The sequence below is a fragment of the Aristolochia californica genome, unplaced genomic scaffold (assembly GCF_029961685.1).
Source record: "Aristolochia californica isolate CCGP_79_NKW_82.1479 unplaced genomic scaffold, dmAriCali1.0.hap1 SCAF_16, whole genome shotgun sequence".
Taxonomy (NCBI): Eukaryota; Viridiplantae; Streptophyta; class Magnoliopsida; order Piperales; family Aristolochiaceae; genus Aristolochia; species Aristolochia californica.
In genome coordinates this window covers 21896822-21917113 of record NW_027181837.1, presented here as the reverse complement: position 1 = coordinate 21917113, position 20292 = coordinate 21896822, and the positions used below count along the sequence as shown (strand labels likewise).

Sequence of the window (20292 nt, the reverse complement as noted above, 5' to 3'; positions counted from 1 at the left end):
CACATTAGATTGGTTTCTACATCAAGATATATTATATCATGAAATTGAAGACAGTCTTAAATTGGACAGCGAGTAGTTACACACACCTAAGAACACCAACAGCATAGCTGATGCTTTGGCCAAGCAATGAGTGACCCGGCGATAGCTCACTCTCTGCTCCTCCTTCTCATTTTGACCCTTTTTCTGCTTATTTCATACTCTTTGTTTCTTGTGTCTGCATAGACAAACTCTGCACTTGCTCCCCCTCTGGAGCTCTCTAGAGAATCCACCTTCAGATTAGTAGTGACAAAAAATCTGTCATGTCTTTCACCTTCTTCAGTTCTTGAAATCAAGAGAAATGAGGTGTTCAGCTAGGAATTATAAGTACTTCCCTTGATACCCTTAGCTCACCATCAAACCTTAAAATCAGTATCCAAATGTTATGAAACTGACTTTAGATGTACATTGTTCTTAGGATGCATATACATGAGGGCATAGGAAAGCCGCATGCATGCATTTGTTACAAGTCCAATGGAAGTCAAGAGAGGAAAAGAAAATTAATAATTAGCAAAATTTTGAAGAAAGATATTTATATTAGTACAAAATCTATACATAGTTAGTTCTCAACATCCTTACATCCCTTTCACAAAAGCTAGGGGTTTGGGCGGTGAAAAGGATCTAGCCTCTGGAGCAGAGCTAGGAAACAATACATTAAGCTTGTGCATAAGAATGTCTGACCTTGATGGAACCTCATTTAGAAGAAATTGCTGAACAATTGGTTTCTTAAACCACTCCAACACAGAGTCTCCTGGGCTCCTTAATACCACCTTACTAACCTCAAATGGGGATTCTACGGAACTAAGCATCTGTGCAATCACAATCTTTAAAGTGGCCCCAGTAACTAATTTAATCCTTCTTGGAACGACACCATAATACAGCATCCTCTTCCTAAACCTATGGAGGGTATGTACCACAGCAACAAGAGCTGCCCCCACAGATAGGCTTCGGACATCAAGAGACCAAGCTATATGCTGATCAAAAACAATTGCCTTGGGGAAAAGCTTATTCTCGTAAGCGACTTTCCATACACATCTGGCTCGATTTATCTGACCCATCAGCACAAGGTAGTTAAGCAGCACATTCACAAAGTATCTTGCTGCACTTTCCTCCAGCTCATAATCAAGTCCCTGGAAAAACTCTCTAACAAAGGATAGGACTGGCTTTTTTCTCTGTTCTGTGCCAGTGAAGAGCCCACACATGAAAGAGTGTGCCTTATGTTGTGTTGCACTAAGAATCTCCATTATATGCCTCTCATTCTGCTCATCCTGACACCTCACAAGATGAGCTAGAATTGATGTGTATAGAATGAGGTCAACTTTTGCAGCTGAACTCACATATGTCTCCAACAAGGGGTTTGCAGATTCATACAAACCACTCTTCATACATGATTCAAACAACTGCCTGATAATAAAATTATTTGTTCGAATCCCACTTGAACCCATAAATCTCAACCATCTCAAAGCAAGATCCACTGATCCATCTTTGATATATATCATCAAAACATCACTAGCATGCACATCAGCTGAAAATCCAGAGGCCTTCATCTCGAGCAAAATCTTAGCAGCCACATCCACAAGTTTCTTACTTGCCAGAACACTTAAGAGAGATGTATAAGTACTTAAACCGAGTCTTAGTCCAGCATTAGTCATTGAATTATACAATTTCATGGCATGGTCCACTCGGCCAGATGAAGCATGCATTTCTAATAAACATGAATAAGTAGATGGTGTAGGCAAGAAACCAGCTTTCTCCATTTCTGAGAAGACTGACATTGCCACATCTAGCTTCCCTGATTTTGCATGAGACTCGACAATCATGGTATACAATCCGAAATTAGGCCTGAATCCTGCTTTCTTCATGTCATCCCACAGCCTTAATCCTGTATCTAACTTCCCAGCTTTCACAAAAGATTCAATCAAAGAGACAAAAACAGTAGCCGATGGCCTAAACCCAAAAGCCTGCATTTCAGTATAAATCTTCATAGCACTATCCAATCTCCCAGCTTTCCCCATTGCATCAACAAGACAAGCGTAGATACCAAAATTTGGACGGTGACCCGCTTCTTTCATTTGACTGAAAAGCTTAAAAGCAGCATCAAGTCTCCCTGATTTAGCCAGATTTGGAATCATCAGTTCATACGTAGACGAATCCAACACACATGAAGACTCTTCCATGGCTTCATAGACTTCAAGCGCCTTGTAAGGTAGACCCTTGTTCAAGAAAAGCGTGATAAGTGAATTATAGGTACCCGTATCAAACTCCAGCCCCAAAACCTGACTTCTCTTAAAGCAGTTGAAAGAAATTTCCAATTTTCCAGCACTAGACAGATGCTGAATTGCGCGATTCTGAGCCGCAAAGGACGAACCAACTGAATCACTAGCGACCACTTCTTGAATCATGTCATTGAACAGGGACTGCATCTGATCATACTCCCGTTCCTCGTTCAACCTATCGAAAAGCAGAGTGTATATTTCGTTGTTAGGTTGGTACCAGAGCTGCCGTCGGGCCCAACCTAGCAACGCCAAGGCCGCCTCCGCGTCCTGCACTTGGGCAAGCGCAAACTTCAGGTGGGGCAGAGTGGGTGCAAAGGGGAGCCTGTCGAGCTGGGCTTCAAGCTGCGGACCCCACTTCCACCGGTTGACTATGTCGACGATTTTGACGACGGCGGTGACATTGGTGAGCGGCTTCTTCAGCCCACCGACGATGATGTGGTCGTCGCGGGCGGGTTCCACGGCGCGTATTCCCTTTCCGGAGTAAATAACCTCGTTGGTTTCGTCCAGGTAGACTATCTCGTCCGTCCATTCCTCCTGCGACTGCGACGGCGGCGATGAAGAAGAAGAAGTGGATGTACAGAAATGTTTCAGAAGGGAAGTTCCGGATAATAGGGGATGCAAAGACGGAGGATTGAGGAGGGGATAGAAGCGGGGACTAGGGTTTAGGGGTTTAGGCAGAGCTGTTCGCAGAGAAAGGAAGACGGTTCGATACATGTTTCTGAGACTCGAGAGAGGCACGCCCGCTTCAGCAGTCAAGAAGCGAGTGTTTCCAGTAGAGAAATTACTAAAACACCACTACAAATCATTATTAATACTATATGGGCTTTTGTGGGCTTTGGCCCAGTAAAAAAGAAGTGTTTACATTTTATACTTTTGCCTTAAAAATTAAGTGCAGTGGAGAGGAAACCAGCTTCTTTTCCCATTTGAATTTAAGGCAAAAATCTAGACTTTCTGTTTCAGAGTTACCTGATCACTGTTCACCAGTGATCGATGGCATTTAATTTTTCATGGAAGAGGATACGATCTGAAATTTTTGGGTTTGTTTTCTGAGCCGCATTTTAGTATCAGACTGAATCTCAGTCATCTATTCGCGATCTGAGCATGAATGGATGGATGATCAGATTCGTAGAAAAATTTACATTCTCAAAAGGTTTTGAAAATCCAGTTGCAGTCAGGTTTGGGTTGCTTATGGATAATATAAATCCTGCCGCTGCTGGTTTAAAGTGAGATCAGAAAGAAATTCTAGCCAAATTCATCCTATTGATGATGATGGAAACTGTACACAAGAAGAAATTGCAGAATACATTAAAAAAAATCTTCAGAAGATAAACTGAAACTGCATTATCAAGTCAGAGAACACATTTCCAAATTCGAAAAAAAAAAAAGTGGGAGCTTCATCTGAAGCAACCAATTTCAATGGAAGATGAACAGAAGACAAATCACAGAGGAGATTAATCTTCTAATTTCTTCATGAAACTGGGGGCTTTATCTGCATAAACGAACCCTTCTGCTTCCTGAACCGCTTCGATGCTGCTCTCATCAGCACATTACCCCACCCCTGCCACAGAAATAAACAATTAATCAATTGGGTTTCGTAGTTCAGGGTGAAAGATTATTGGAGCAGGCCGAAGTAGAAGATATAAATGCAAAGATTCTAGCTCAAGCGACCTTTCTCGCGGCGGAGGCAGGACAAGGGTCTGCGGAAATATCGGAACTTTTCTTCGGCTTCTTCGCTGGCTTCCTGATCTTCAGATCAACGTACTTGAGTTTTTCCTCGAACATTTTCACGGAAAGCTCTCTGATTCTTCGTCGCTTCTTCAGGGGAGAATCTGAGAGCAGGAAATGATGTCGAGGGATCAATGGCGACCAGATTCCGCTCTGCGAGTAGTCGAAGTCGAAGGCGGACGAATCTGGGAACTTGCATAAGAGCTCCCGAGACATGGAAGGCTCGAGATACTCCACTGTGATCACGCGTTCTGTTCTCATTTCCTGTTTCTGCTTCTTTCTATTTTCTGGGTTTCGAAGAATCGTAGATGGGGAGGTTTGGCACTAAGAATGGGAAAGTGGAGAAGAAAACTAGGAATCAGACAAGAGTAAACGGCACAGTTGCATAAATGACCGTTGCTCATTCAAATGGAAGAATAATACATAGCCAACAGTAGTGAGAGAGTTGAAAGAGTGAGACGCTAGTGAGAACCGTTCGTGTGGCTTGGACTTTTCTCACGTGAATAAAAAAACGTTCCATATTCCTAATTAAACTAAGGGCTTTAAATTGGTTTAACCATACTTAGTCATCCAAATCACTTGGTTAGTCAACAAACATGAAATTTGAAGTTCATCTTCATCTCCTGTTTTAAAATCATTTCATTCATCTACATGAACTTCATCTTCAAACTAGGTGTTAATCTGGATGAGTCCATGTACACCGGAAAACAGTTTCCAGTGTTAGTGCTCCAAAATGAGAAAAATATGAAAAAATAAGAGAATTAGTAACTTGTAATAGTATATTTAATTAAAATATAATACTTAAACATTAAATTAGGTAAAACAAACATTATTACTACACGTATAACTAATATATATTAATATACTAATTAATTGAATTATATATCATATTAATTAATAATTACTGTTTATTATACATTAATACCGTAATTACGTGAGCCAATTAACTATGCACATGATTAATTATAAAAAATAAATAAATAACATTAAAAATAACATAAACGAATATAATAAGTATAATTATTAATTTATTGATAATATATGGTATACTTTAACATAAAAAAACACGATTAAATAGGAAATCTATCAAATGCTAACTTTAACACACTATATATTTTTACATATTATTAATTAATAATATTTTTTTATTAAATTTAAAACCATTGGTTTTATTAATTATAAAAATGATAATTTAGTACCATTTTTAATTGGATAATGAAGTATATCCAAATTCCAAGGTGGAAAGAAAGTGATGTAGAAAAGCAAGTCAAAGAGTAGTTGAATACACTTGACAGATCCAAGCCCGATGAGAAGAAAAAGAAATGAGACACAAATTCTGATCGCTTAGAGTATTTATTTTCAATTAATTTTTCTGTTATCTCGCATTCAAGGGTTTAGGACATTTTTACTCTTCATAAGTTATAACCGATAGAGTTCCCGCCCCCTATTGTGTACAAGAATACGTCCTAACACAAAAGTTATATGTATCACCTTGTATCTATTGAGAAATGTATATGAAAAAATAAAATTAAAGATGAAATGAACAAAATGCATGAACCAATTTTATGTGGTTCAACCCTAGGATTTTAATCCACCAATAGAAGGAAAAGAGAGAAATTTTATTGAATTATAATGATTTTTTATAATTAATATAAGACTATTTATAGGCTAAAGAGAGATTATTTAATTTCTTAATTTAATTTATAGTCCAAACAAACCCTATCAGAATTGAGAGATTTATATGGGAAAAATGAAATTGAAGCTGAAAGGAACAAAGGGTATAAACCAATTTTACATGGTTCTCTTAGGAGCTTAATCCACGGGCAGAAGAAGAGAGGGAGAAATTTTATTGCATCAGAATGAATTTTTATAATCAATTCTAGGCTATTTATAGGCTAAAGAGGAATTGTTTAATTCCTTAATTAAGGATTCAAATTTTTTTAATTTAAGAAATAAAAATTCAATTAAGATTTTCTCTTGATTTTAAGAAATCATGACAAATAAATCTCATTACTTTTCTAAACTATTATATAATTTAAATCCAAAATTAATTTAATTTATTTCTTAACATGTATTAACAACATGAAAAGTAAAAAAAATAAAAAATAAAAAAGAGACATCTCTTTAGAATATTAAAAAAAAATTACTTTTCTTTTGGGAATCATCTAATGTGTTCAATTTTTTCATATTCACAAGATGCCGTTTCTTCCTACTGATGGGTTCCATTTACAGAATCAATCTCTGATTTGATGATCATCAGAGACCAGAGCAGAACACTAAAAAGGGTGAAAAGAGAGTAGGTCCAGGTTAACTTTTTCAATTCCCTCATTCAGATTTTTCTACAAAAGCAAACATCATGCCATGGCAAGTCCACCATTTGAACGCTTTTTTGTGTGAAATATATTCAGTTATGTCACCATCATCCCACGCGCTTCTCAACCCAGAAATCACAAATCTGTCTGCAACTCTTGTACAGAAAGAAACAACACTTCCCTTCCCCTTTAGTCACAATCTGAGTCACTCACAAGACTATTCATTCTTTCAATGGAGGCCTTTGCCTATTTACAAGACAATTCAAAGTAAGATCTTCTCCACCCAGAACCATTTATTGATGTACAGGTATGGTAAAAAAAGAAGAAGAAAAAAACCCATTAATGGTAGGAGTTGAGGCAACAGTGAGCAGCAAAAATGATTAACATCGGTTCAAGAGAAGTACTCTTTAATTGTTCAATCACTGCCAATCATGTCCCAGAGATTGCCATCTGAAAACAGACCTTCTAAGCCTACAAACAAGTCATCTTTACCATGGGCTGTGTCACTGGATCCATCTCTGAAGCTTTTCGATGCTTCTTCCTCTACCTCAAACAGCAGACTTTTCCAGAATGAATCCTCTTCTTCCAAAGGGTTTAGCTCTGTAGGTGCGGGGCCAGTGAAGCCTTCTTCTTCCCGTTGCAGGGTTTCGTCTACTCCGGAACCCATGGCAAGACCCATTGACCAGCTGGGGCTTGGACTAGATGCATCTGAGTTGGGTAATCTCATGCTGTTCTCGGAATTCAGCTTCTTGCTCAAGTGAGAATTCCAGAAGTTCTTTATGTCGTTTGCTGTTCTTCCCGGAATCCTTCCTGCGATGAGAGACCATCTGCACAAAATGATCGCGTCAGTCGTGAATTTACAGTTTGATTTGTGCAGAAGTTTACAGAAAATATGCTAATATGAGATCAAGAAAATGACAGCATTTTTTTGCTCCCTAGAGGCCATGATTTCTGAATTTAGAGGAGAGCGACCACGATATGCAAGTTAAATTTCATGGTCGGATATCTTTTTTACTAATTCTTAACTGATGCCCCATTGAACTGAAAATTGGAAGAAAGTTTGTAGGAAGTGACAACTGCCTAGCTTTGATCCTTAAATTCCCACGAACCCATTAAAACAGTCTCATCAATGGATTTCTGTGAACTTCTGTACTGGAGAATCTGAGTTTTATTTATGAACTGGTAATCTTGGACTTGCCTGTTGCCCAGAAGCTTATGCAGTCTGATGATAAGGTCAACCTCATCGACTGCAAAGTCACCTCTCTTGATGTTTGGACGAAGATAGTTAAGCCATCTCAACCTACAGCTTTTGCGGCACCTATTGAGACCTGAAAATTTGCAGATGTCCAAATTTAAATTAGAGCAAGAATGAAAGCAGAAGAAGAAGAAGATAGATGATAATGATGATGATGATGAAGAAGATAAGGCTGGAACTTTCAGAATGTTCGAGATTAAGTTAAAATCATATGAACCCCACAGAAAACTAATGACTTCAACATATAATTCAATTCCAGAAAGGAAACTGAAGAATTCCCAGACATCTTTTTGCTGAAAAAAAATTTACTCAAACCGAGAACTGGGTTTTCTTTGCAAACACAAGATAGTTCATAGTTCAAGAGGGAATATCGATAGATGATCATATACATCCTTCTGCCATGAAAGCCAATTTACCAGCTCTTGTAGGAACATGCCTCCACTTCCCTTCTCCATACTTGTCTATGCATTTTCTGAGCAGAAGGTCTTCTTCTTCCGTCCATGACCCTTTTCTCACACTTTGGAGCCGACCCATTTTTAAGAAGGAAGAAGAGAGCACAGGGGGCAAAGGAGGTGATGCTATCTGAAGAGAAAAAACAGCAGCAGCAGCAGCAGCAGCAGAGAGAGAGAAAGTAGAGTGTGTATGAGTTCTGTGATAAGGAAGATGGAGGCAACTCAGTTGCAGGTATATATGTAATGGAGGCTCAATTGAAAGAGAGACCACGTGCTTAAACACACTAACATATTTTTCTATTTCCCTGCAACCATCTACCAGTCCATCTACTTTAGAGTCTCTTAGACCAAAAGGTATGGACGTCTCCTTCTCTGCCATGGCAACTCTCTACAAAGACTCCATTGTTGCAACCAATTGCAATTTATATTTTTCATTTTTTTTTTTTTTGTAAAAAAATTGTGGGACTATATTTTAGTCACTTGGAACCCTTTTGTGGCATTGTATAAAAGTAAAATTATAAGAAAGTTATTTTTTTAACAGGTATTTTTGTTTTTGTTGATGCCTAGGGTTTAAATAATTAAAAAACTATTTTATAATATTTATGCCAATTTCAAAATAAAATAATTTGTTAAAATAATAATAATAATAATATTCTATCCTCTGAAAATAATACTATCTTTGTATTTTTCTATTTTTAAATTTTTATATAATTTTTTTGTTTTTACATATTAAAATAAATAAATAGAAAATAAATAAAATATCTAAATAAGAGTATTCATTTTCAACATATGAATTTATTTTAATAAATTTAAATTATATTATTTAAATTAAATAGTAAATAAAAGGCATTGATTTTTTATTCTACTTGAACATAAACAAGTAATTAGGGGTGGCATCAAGTTGAGCTAAATTCGAACCTGCATATGTTCGAGTTTGACTTGCATATGTTTGGCTTGGTGACACCCCTACCAATAATGGACGGAAATCAACATAAAAAAAATCTAAATAATAAAAATTAAAATATAAAAAAAAATTAACTCATTGGTTCAAATACTCCCTTAATCTTTAACAAAACCCTCAAAATATTATTGGAATATTTGTTTGTATCGACCGGGTCAATCCTTGTATAAGATTCGTAGGGTTAATTTCTTAAAAGGTTTGAGCCTTTTAACGCACAGGTTTCAACACATATCAAAACTTGATAAACCCTTCCATATCATCAGTAAAACTGAAAGAATTGAGCAGCCATGCATGAAACAACGGAACAAGACCAAAAAAATTCATTAATGGGATCAAAACGAGGAGAATCATATTACCAAAACCTTAAATGGTAACACAATCACTTGGGAGTGATGAGCTTGACCTTGAATGGCCGGTATGACCTCTGTCTTCTCTTCATTATCCTGCTCTTGGGCAGATAAGTAAAAAAATTTCCCGTGAAGAAATCCGTGAAAACAGGAGACAAGTAATCTCAGTACTGCTGGACAAAGAGCTGTCGGAGGTTGAAACCAGAGCAGAAAACAAAGGAGGATTTTAACATACAACTGGTGTGCACATGACAATTGCTTCGTCGAATAATAAAACAACTCTAGGAGAATATTTTAATTCTCTGGGCATGGGAGGGGGTTACCGGTGAATGGATTCTAGCACGTGAAAGTGGGATTTGGAAACTGTTTAAAAAGCTGGCCATGATAATTGGATTTTGTTGCAAAATCCCAGGTCTGGCGCAGTTACAAGGATTTAGTTGATTTCTCAAGGTTCCTAAAGTCTGGTTAATCGATTTTTTGAAAAACCAATTCACCTGCATTGCTTTGGCTAACGCAGTCATGAACTAGAATTTACCAGTGACCCAGAAACCTACTTCTGAAACTATACCTGAAAAACAATTTCTGAGAACTTTCCTCTATAATTTAGAGCGAAGCATGTCCTAATTATTCGAAAACGACGAACCCATTTGTATTTGCTGATCGTTCTGTCATCGAAGCAACTCATCTTCTTCCTGTTCAAATACGTGCATGCAGCTGCTTACTTTTTGTTTTCTTCTGTCATGGAAAGAAGAGGGAAGAGAACAAGACAGGGGCTCTGCTCAACGTTGATTCTACTGCATGCGTGGGGACGGAGAATACGTGCAATAAAGACGTCCAGAAAGACGGCGAAAGCGCTCATTCGGAACTCCGATAGTCCAATCTAGAAAGACTACTTTGACTCCAAAGTCGTACTGAGCCGCCTTTCTGCAACTACCAGTAAACCCAGACTAGAATCAGACTAGAATATGAAGATCTGCGATTATCTTCCTTACACCATCCAAATAAGACCTCCATGTCTGATACCATGTTAATTTGTTTGTAAAATAAACTTTAAAAAAAGAAGCTTGTAAAGAAAGAATGACAAAATCACCTAGTTGAATCGAGATAGCTTTTACTCTCAATCGGACCAAAAAGAACTCCAATAAGCAATCCAAAAGCTTTTGATAAAGAGAAAAAACTTAGATTATGAGTTTAAACACTTTAATGTAAATCTGATTTATAACAGACATACCGTTTCCATTGAAGGTTCTATTCCCCCTTAAACACTTTAATGAACAATCTATATGTTTCATGAGGCCTTGAAGAACTGGTTCTATTGAAACGCCCTTCATGCTAATAAAGCATTGAAAACTGCAGTTCTGCAACAACAAAAAGGATGCTGATGGCGCTCAGTGATTTAAAGGGGCGGGGTTAGCTGGAGCTGCTCATCATTCAGGGCCTTTACCCACTTCAGTCCAAGATCACATCCTTCCTTTGCTGCCTTTCTGAAAGCTTCTCTTGCCAAATCCTTTCGGTCCTTAGGCGCCCTATCCAATATCTTATCCCCAAATTTAGTCTGGGTTTTGGGGACAGTGGCACCTAGAATAGACATAACACAGGTACAAAACGAAGAAGTGAGAGAGAGAGTACTGTCCAGGAGTTGTAACAGGTGGTAGACATTTTAAGTGCTTACCTTTCAGAATGAGAGATCCATATGCAATGGCGGCGGCAGCATGACCCTGCACGAAAGCAAAAGCATAGGTGAAATATCTGAGGAAGAATGTCATAGCTCATCAAAGTAGACAGATTCCACTCTCATTCAGAACATCTTATTCCTATCTGTAAGGGGGAAAGCTAGTCTAGTAGAATCAATCGCCATATCAAAAGGTCAAAATCAGTGTAAGATGCCAAACTAGAGTTACTATCAGTTCTCTTCCTCCATCTCTGTAACACTACCAAGCAAGACTTTATCAGAGCCTCAGTGCTCTCAGTGCAAGTTTGCTTGATTGAGGTCTTGAGTTGAGCTTCACTAGGTATACATGGTAACCTAGTATAATCCAATGTAATAGAGACAAACAGACAATAAAAAAAATAAAAAATGTAACACTACCAAATCCTAGAGTAGAACACTTTCAATACCTTCTGAGCTGCTCTTTGGAAACACCACATTGCTGAATCAATATCTTTCCTCACACAATCCCCAGTCAAATAAACAGCACCAAGAAGATATAAAGCACCTGGATGCATCTACAATACAAAAAGAAAGAATCAGCATATAATTCAGATGTCTGAGAACCAGGCATTTCAGAAACTAGTTGAGCTACAATCTTTCTGATTGGACATTTTTTAGATTGCTTTCTTTTGGACATAAAGTTAGTGGGTCCCAGCTGCTGTTATGAAAACTAACTCTAAGCAACTAGAAATTCTTGACATCATATTAATGTAGGATACAGACATTCTGAAGCATGAGCAAGACAGGTACCTGGTCAACTGCCTTCTCCAAATAATAGAATGCTTGTTGATCTGTTTGAATGTTTTCATTCTGTTCAAAAGCATTAAAAGAACATTGTGAACGGTAAGAGCACCTAGTACAAAGTAAAAAACTGCAAATCATCCGTATTACTAAGTAAAACATAATTTTGAGTGTCACAACTGTTTTGCTTTTGACTGCAATGACACTTACTTTAATCAACAGGTTTCCTTAGACATCATGCTAGATACAAAGAAGAGATGAAGCAAAGAAGACACTACTGAAGTGCACGACTCAGAGAACCAGTAGCTCAAATGGGAAGGTGAGGCAGAGTTCAATTACACAACAGTGAATATAATTTCAAAGAAAATTTGGCAAAGCCTATAAGGGAGCTAAAATGAGGAAATCCAATGGCATTAATATCTTAAGGAAGGCCTAAATCTCTCCCTGGAGTCTATAAATGTATGCTCCCAAAAAATGGATTCCATAACTGTATGGATTTCTGCACTGCAAACTGTACAGTGGGTTGAGTGCTTCACTTAAAGAGGCCAAGAAATTCATAAATCATTGAAACTATGTGTCAGCCTGATACAGTAATTTCTGAAGAAAGTCAATAATTTTAACATTTCAAATAGAGAATTGAACTTTCTAACTGACTCATTATAAGAGAAGACAACAACAGAGTGAAAACTTTTACTTGTCTAGTTCTTTTATATGTGAAGGTAAAAAATAAACTATTGTAAACAAATAGCTTAAACAAGAGAATTTAAAATCATTATTTTTCTAAAATCTTCTTCTAAATCACTGTCTAAATTAGCTCTATATTGATGTTAAACCCAAATGCATAAAAACAAAGGCTACCAAACTGCCAACCTTTTTCCTTTGATTTTTTTTTTTTATCAATTTTCTTTAATACATAAATATTAGTCCACTTCAAAACACTGAGATCTTTACTCTATGGAACCAGTCAACTGTCAGTGAAATTAAAAACAAGAGAAAACAATCTAGTAATTTGTGCCAAAGATTCATCTGGGAGGCAGATTTTCCTTTTATTTTGGGCCAATCTTATAGCAACTGAAAAATGCAAAAAATTTAAGTGTTTCAAAGAAGGCAAATGCCCGTTTCTTGTCAGATCACGCCTCAAGCTTGCCTTGTTATTGTCCCTTGGATTGTTTGAATTAAAAGAAACTGGAGAGTCTTCCAGAGTACCTCCTCTTCTCAGAAGAGTGTTGTCGAGAGAGCCTTCTCACAGGTGATTTCTTGGATTGGCTCCCTCTCTTGCTTTGAGGAATTCGGAGTTGATTACCGAAGAAGTTTCTGGTTTCAAATCTCGTGTCTCTCCCACTTTCATCCTCCCATTTAAAGTTAAACTTTGATGGTTCCTCTCTCGGTAACCCCGGTCCTTCTGGTATTGATGATGTTTTCTGAAACTCCTCTAGAACCATCTTGGCCACCTTTGCTGGCCCTTTTGCGGTGATTGATTCCACCACAGCTGAGCTTCAGTCACTTTGCCACAGTCTTATGGTATCCAGCAGGGCCCTCTCCATGTTGAAGGTGATTCAAGCAGCATGATCAAATGGTGCCCGGCGAAACAAGACCCTTCCCTGGCGTCACTGGTTTTGTTTTATGAGATTATGGAGCTTGCCTCCTCTTTTGTTTGTTCTTGGAGCCATGTTCATAGAGCTGCCAATTGTTTGGCGAACTCTCTTGCTAAGGAAAAGGTCTCCTCCCTCCAATCCCTCATTGTTAGCGACCCTTACTCTTCATAGTTCTCGCCTCGGGCTTAATGAAATCACAATTTTCTCAAAAAAAGATAGATTGAGAAGGAAGAAATAGAATGATAAGCTGACAACATTTTTATTTTACTACAAATTTTGAGAAAACCTTGAACAAAATAATTATCAGAAGGTCATTTGACAGAGAAAATAAAGCATGGGAACAACCAAAAGCTAGCAGGTTCTGAGAGTGTAACCTCTACACGTAGCCGACAACCAAGTTCATATTGTGCATCTGCATCACCCATGTCTGCAGCTTCCACTAATAAAGCAGCTCCACTGTGATAAAGAAACAAAAGAACAAAATCAAATACAAGTAAAAATGAGTAACATACAATATTAGAAACACTACCTATTACAGTAAAAAGAGAGTAACCCACTGAAAGGCAAGAATAACTGTTTTCTGTTGTAAGTTAACCTTTACATAACTTTTTTTTGAGAAGAGGAAATTAAACCTTTACATAACTGACAACAAGGAAACTAAATTTCTTCCTTTTCTTGCATTCATTCGTTTGGCAGTGATGTTTCTTCAATAATATCCAATTAATCTTAATGTTACATTAAGGTTACACTTGACAACAGCTTTTTCCTTAAGTGTATCTTAAAGTATCACAAAAGGGTTTAGGGCAAGATGCAAAAAGGTAAAAAAGCACATTGAAGATGATTCAGACAGAAATTTGAAACTCACATATACTTGATGATATTGGAAAGTCCAAGGGCAGCAATCACATGATACTTTAATAATAAATAGCAGAATTCAGGACAAAGAACAAAGTAAGTGGAAGACTGATCTACAAGAAGATATTGGAAAAGTTTTAAAGAAAATAAGGAAGTAATTTTACCATCAAGATTAACATTTGGGAAGGTCAAAATGTCCTGCAATTAGCAAAGAGAGATAGCAAAATGCACTGATAATACAAAGGAGAGATTGTTACTCACATGGCCTTACAAGCTCCAGGACAGCCAGGATATTTGAAATGCAGCCTGGATAACCAGTATCTTGCATGTGTATTTGAATTGTCAACCTCCAAGGCCAATTCAAAGTTCTCCTTTGCTGTCTAGCTTGAGAGGAAGGAAAATGACACAAATCAAATGTCATCATCTCACTGCTGAACCCATTAAAGGACAATAATGAAATAATTCAAAATACATTATTGACAATATCCAGAGAGAGGGACAGAGAGAAAGAAGCATCTCAGAATCATCATTTTTTCCTTTCTCTTTCACTTTTTTCGTGCAACGGTATCATCCCTTGAATTGACCAAGCACATGTGTATTAGCAGCTAAAACATTGAGTATACATCCGAGTTTTGGTATAAAAGTGACCAAACACAAGAAACAATGCTAGTGAGTCACCAGCTAACAAACATCAAAGAGAACAGATTACGATTCTGCTAAGATAACAACAATATTAGACTGTAAATGACCCATTCTAGCATATTGATCATTGTGTTTGCCAAATGTAGCAGATACTCTAAAAAATTTATGAAGGGACAATTAGATCCTCAATTTGGACAATCTGCTGATCAAATCTCCATTTGAAGTTGATCTCCATTCTCCTAAGAAATCAGTCTTTGAATCACCTTCTATAATCACCAGATTAGAGAAAAACCTCCGGTAAACGATCTGACCATGAAGCAAAGCCTGAACTTCTGCTGTGGTCAAGTTAGTTTCAACTCTCAACTGATGGACAATAATAGTTAAAGTGGCCAGTGGGGTGAGAGCCAGGTTGCCACAGTACCTGGTTGGTGCGCGCCACTTGAATTTGTTGTCCAATTCTCACTTATGATGGCACCTGGAATTATTTCAAAATCTTTCACCAGATTGAGCTGCTGAAGAATCAAATGAAATGTTTTTTTTTTTAAATGTTTTTTGTTTTTTGACACCCCCAACTGAGCTATGATTTTGCAGCACGCGTGCCCTCATTTACCAGAGGCTCATTATGTGACTAAATTGCAGCACCAATGGAGTCCAGTTTCTAAATCATCTACATCAACATGCTTGTATGTACATGGTCACAATATTAAGCAAATGCCGATGACATCTTTCTGGGAAGAACAGAAAAAATATTGGGTAATTTAACATAAAGAGACTGTAAAAGTCAATATAAAAGCACCATTAGCCAAAAAAACACGATGAAAAATGAAGCAATGAAACAAGGAAAAGAGGACCCCCACCCTGTAAAGAGGGAAAAGACGAGGATCCTTAGACTCAGTGTAATCAACAACTCTATCAACTTCATGTAGTGCACTCCACCCTTTTGCAACAAACTCCATTGCTTTTTTGTTTCTGCTATGTATTCCTCTCTTCAAGAAACAACCCAGTTTTGGAGTAGCTTTTGACAGTGAAAATCTCAACATTTTGTCCAGTAAATGAGCAGAAGCAATTGCTAGCCCTGGTCATTAAACAAAATAGAAAAAGAAAAGGATGATGATCAGCATGTTGATTATTCATAAACCAACCAGAGCAAACAAGCTAAGCATCCTGTTTTGCAGCTCAAACAAGGAGTACAACTGACCCTCTGGTCTTTCAACTTTCATAGACAAATTTTTAACCACATTGCTAGAGATTCAGAGTTTCATTGGAAAATTTCACCCTGGCCCCTCCCCTTTTAGGTTGAGAAGCTCGTGAAAGTCATCTTCTTTGGAGTATAGCACCAGGAAAGGTTCCGACAGGGTGCAAGATTTCTGAAGGACAAGGTTCATGACATTCAGACAACAATGCAAATAGAGATCCCTCATAATGTTGCCTGACCTTTACCTCTATAACTGTATACTTTTTGACTCTGCGTCAGCACTTAAATACTAAAGAGAGGTGACCAGGCAACAATTATTTCGATTTTTTTTAGACCTGTAGTGACAATGTTCTGTAGATGATAAAACAATAACAAAGGGTAGAAAGGGGCACCAAAAAATAAAAAAATAAATTCAAGAATAAGAGATGACAGAGTTTTGCCAAAGACCATGCAAAGGCAGCAAAGAATCTCTCTAACAAAGAAACAAGTTTACTCCAGTCAGTAGTAATAGCAAGTGCCAATTATCCCATTCCCATTACTGTAATCTCAAGGAATGGCACAAATAATAACCTACCAAAAAACATTCAGATCAGTATTAAAACTTTAAGAATAACGAGACCAGATTCAGCGGAGGACAAGTTCTAGAAGAGAAAGAATGACTGAAGGGAAGGAAAGTACCTGTAAGCTAGCGGGAAGTAGAGGGTCGTGTGATTTTTTTAATAGACCAGAGTGCTGAAAATCTTTGTCTTCAACCTTTGCCCTCAAGCTTTATCAGACACCTTCGCTAGCAATTGGAAAAAATAACGATGAGCTAGCTTTAATTCTTGGGTACTTCAGAAAGCCAGCGACCTATCCTGATTCTTTGACAATGGAATCCTGGCTGTGAATCTCTTCAAGGCTGTGAAAGATGGAAAAATCCGATGGCGTTTGTTCCTGCAATTCTGCTTTGCCTTTCCTCCATGACTCTATCAACTCGCAAAGAAAGAGACTCGCCAAACAACGGCCAGCTCCGAAAAAACAAAGGGTGCAAAGACAAGGGTTTTTAATTACTGACGTGGCCTAGTTCACTGCATTCCACGTAGGAAGCCATGTCACAGGTAAAAAAAATTTACCTGTTCCAGCGAGTGCACTTTGGCATTTTCATCTGAAAAAAAATTGTAGCGGTCTTGGCTTTGCATCTCTTTTGGAGCGAAAAAGCTGAGTGTAGTGTGCAGAAAGAAAGAAATGCCCGTCGTTCGACCCGAGCCCAATGAAGCTCGCGTTATTGCTCACGTCGACATGGACTGCTTCTATGTTCAAGGTCATGATTCGTGATCTCCATCATCACTGTTGTACCATGATTTTCCTAATAATTGTTCTGAGCGCCGTATCTTTCTTAAAAGATCAGTTTTTCTCAAGTTGGCTTCGTGGTCGTCTATGAGCTCTTAGCCTGGAATGAAATTGTATTTTCTTTCATCTAGTTGTCTATGCTGGCGTCAATTCCATTACTACAGAATATTATGTTAGTCTAATTACTTCATTGCAGAGTGTATAATTTTGGGCTATTTTGAATTTCGACAGATACCCACTATTTCCATTTCATTTTACTGGTCAAATTTGTCACTTGTTGGTTCAATTAGTTACTTCCTATGGATAGACAGTGAACCACTTTTCTGTTTGCACGTATAGTGGGTTATCTTTACTTTATGCCTAACTCGATCTGCTTGTCGTGAGCAGAAACTTTATTTAGATGGAGTTCGTAGCACCTTTTCAGAAGTCAAGCTCCATTTGATGTTTTGACATTTGGTTTAATTCATCTGGATTGCCTTTCAGGAACTTACCTTACAAGTGTTTCTGCACATGTTTAGTTCACAATCTGCGGTTTTGAGAAATTATAAGTTGTTTATGCTGCTTCACCATCATCTTTTTAACCAAATCTTGAGGGCAGAGTGAAGGAAACTGCTCATGTTGCGAGGCCGTTTGTATAGCTTTAATTGATCCATGAAGCATTGGCCATCCCACACAGTAGTCCTGGTATTTAGTAAATGCACTGAGCTCTATGTTATTGCTTTGGGTGTCAGGAAATGGCAACCAAAATGAATCTCATTGCTAGAAGTATATTTTCCCATTGAAGATAGTGGTAGATGTTTGCTCACCACAAAGCACTGGTAGCATAGATACCACTTACCTTTTTCTATCTTGTACTCAGTTCCTTTCTTTACAATTTTTTTCTAAACTAGTGCCGATTCCCTGAGCTTACCATTTAAATTTGTTAAAAGCATCAAGATAGCTATGGACTCGTACATTTTTACAACTAATGTGGAGGTCCCTATGATTTAGAAATACCACACATGATTAATGAGTATGATGTTCTTGTTTATTAGCTGTCTATGTATTACTACCACTGAATAAGCCTTGACAAACTGGAAATTATAGATCTTAAGTAAGAATTTTGAGAAAAAAAGGTTCACTTTTGTTCTGAAAACGTGGTATAGAGATTGCATCTGATGTCACCTTTTCAAGTGTCTGGCTCTTAAATTGTAGCCTAGCTACAAAGTTTCATGGGGTTATGAAATATTAGGTAATTGATTATATAAGTTAATAATTTCTGTTCAACGTATAACATATCTACCTCATGTAACAAGCAGATTGTGTTCAAAGTTATAATTTCCACTATATCATAAATATGTAGTATAACAATACAGTGCAAAAGCATTCCAAACAAGTGTATGGGACCCAACCCTTGAATGGGCCCATAAAATTTTCGTTTGGGTTGCTTTCATACAATGGAGAAGTATCTCCAGTTTTCGTATTATAAGAAAGCTGATGGCTATCAGGCTTTATTTATGAGCATCATCTTCATATATTTGCACACGTACTCATGCAACCCGACTGAGCTTGTAATGGCTATCTGGTCAAGCCAATTTGAACTGATCTCTGGAAAGCCTTCAATTTTTGGTTCTTGTAGTGGAGAAAAGGACACAACCAGCATTAAGGGGTCTACCAACTGCCGTTGTACAGTATAATTACTGGAAAGGTGGTGGCCTGATTGCTGTTAGCTATGAAGCTCGTAAACATGGAGTGAAGCGGGAGTAAAGAATATTTTGCAGTGACCTATGGTCTTTGTATTCAAAATTTATGAGGTTTTTAATAAATTTGGTCTCATTTTTCAGTTCATTGAGAGGAGATGAGGCCAAGGAAGCATGTCCTAATATCCAGTTGATCCAGGTTCCAGTCGCCCATGGTAAAGTTGACTTGAGTTTATACCGACATGCAGGTTCAGAGGTTAGTAATGAAATTATATTCTTGGTGTATAATGATGCAAGTTATTTCTATTTGCATTTTTGTGATGGATTTTAATCTTGAAGGTAGTCCATGCTTTCAAGGAAGGGAAAGTGTGATTAAGCATCAATAGATGAATTTATCATGATCTTACTGATGCGGCAGAATCTATGCTTTCTGAAACTCCCCCAGAAACATTTAAAGAAATTCATGAAGAGGCCCTCAAATCACATGTTTTAGGGATCAACCCTGTAAGGGACCATCTGCAATCTTTATGCAAGTAAATCTAGAAAATTAATGATGGGATTCACTTGTCGCATGTTTAAGGGTTTATTCTTGTTATAACTGCTTGAATATATCTCACAGTAAGAGTTTTAACTTCGGAAGAAACTTCAATTCTTGCTAACTGTCATTTTACTGCTTCAAAATTTAAAAATTCCTTTGTAGATTATGACATGTTTAGCTCTCAATCCACACTTGAATTTCATATTCTCTGCAGGAAGACAGTGCAAAGAAATTTTTTGTTAGGGACTGGTTTTGTAGGGATGATGCTGATCATCAAGATAAGCTGCTAGCTTGTGGGGCCATTATTGTGTGGCACAGCTCGGAATGGACATATTAAGGGAGACTCAGTTAACATGTTCTGCTGGAATAGCTCATTATAAGGTCGACAGAATAAAATTCCTTGAGGAAAGAACAAAGTGCCTTCTGATTTTTCTTTATTGCTTTTGGACTAATACTAAATGAGCAACTCTTTTTTCCACACTGTCAACAGATTCTAGCAAAACTTGCAAGTGCAATGCATAAACCAGCACAGCAAGCTGTTGTGCCAGTGTCTTGTGTAAAAGACCTGCTTGCTTCCTTGCCGATTAAAAAGATCTAAGCTTTGATGAAATCCATGACTTAGCCTTGCTGCTTGACATTTCCT

The 20292-nt window shown here is 37.6% G+C and overlaps 4 protein-coding genes across 4 annotated transcripts; all 4 read right to left on the bottom strand.

Annotated features, from left to right (window-relative positions):
* Nucleotides 1-18: 18 nt before the first annotated feature.
* LOC137952745 (pentatricopeptide repeat-containing protein At1g79490, mitochondrial) lies at nt 19-3026 on the bottom strand. The gene has a single exon (XM_068799803.1). The coding sequence runs from the start codon at nt 3024-3026 to the stop codon at nt 612-614; it is 2415 nt and encodes an 804-aa protein (XP_068655904.1). The 3' UTR covers nt 19-611.
* A 754-nt stretch (nt 3027-3780) lies between these two features.
* LOC137952744 (uncharacterized) lies at nt 3781-4298 on the bottom strand. Its single transcript, XM_068799802.1, has 2 exons — nt 3981-4298; nt 3781-3870 (listed from the first exon to the last, which is right to left on the bottom strand). The coding sequence occupies exons 1-2, from the start codon at nt 4296-4298 to the stop codon at nt 3781-3783; spliced, it is 408 nt and encodes a 135-aa protein (XP_068655903.1).
* A 2402-nt stretch (nt 4299-6700) lies between these two features.
* Nucleotides 6701-8209, bottom strand: LOC137953868 (transcription factor MYB90-like). The gene is made up of 3 exons (XM_068801407.1): nt 8021-8209; nt 7548-7677; nt 6701-7176 (listed from the first exon to the last, which is right to left on the bottom strand). Exons 1-3 carry the CDS (start codon nt 8136-8138, stop codon nt 6765-6767), a joined length of 660 nt encoding a protein of 219 aa, XP_068657508.1. The 5' UTR covers nt 8139-8209; the 3' UTR covers nt 6701-6764.
* Nucleotides 8210-10507: 2298 nt separating this feature from the next.
* Nucleotides 10508-17116, bottom strand: LOC137953040 (uncharacterized). Its single transcript, XM_068800228.1, has 8 exons — nt 16782-17116; nt 15766-15983; nt 14528-14646; nt 13786-13867; nt 11826-11885; nt 11483-11590; nt 11037-11082; nt 10508-10942 (listed from the first exon to the last, which is right to left on the bottom strand). Exons 2-8 carry the CDS (start codon nt 15946-15948, stop codon nt 10761-10763), a joined length of 780 nt encoding a protein of 259 aa, XP_068656329.1. The 5' UTR covers nt 15949-15983; nt 16782-17116; the 3' UTR covers nt 10508-10760.
* Nucleotides 17117-20292: the final 3176 nt, after the last annotated feature.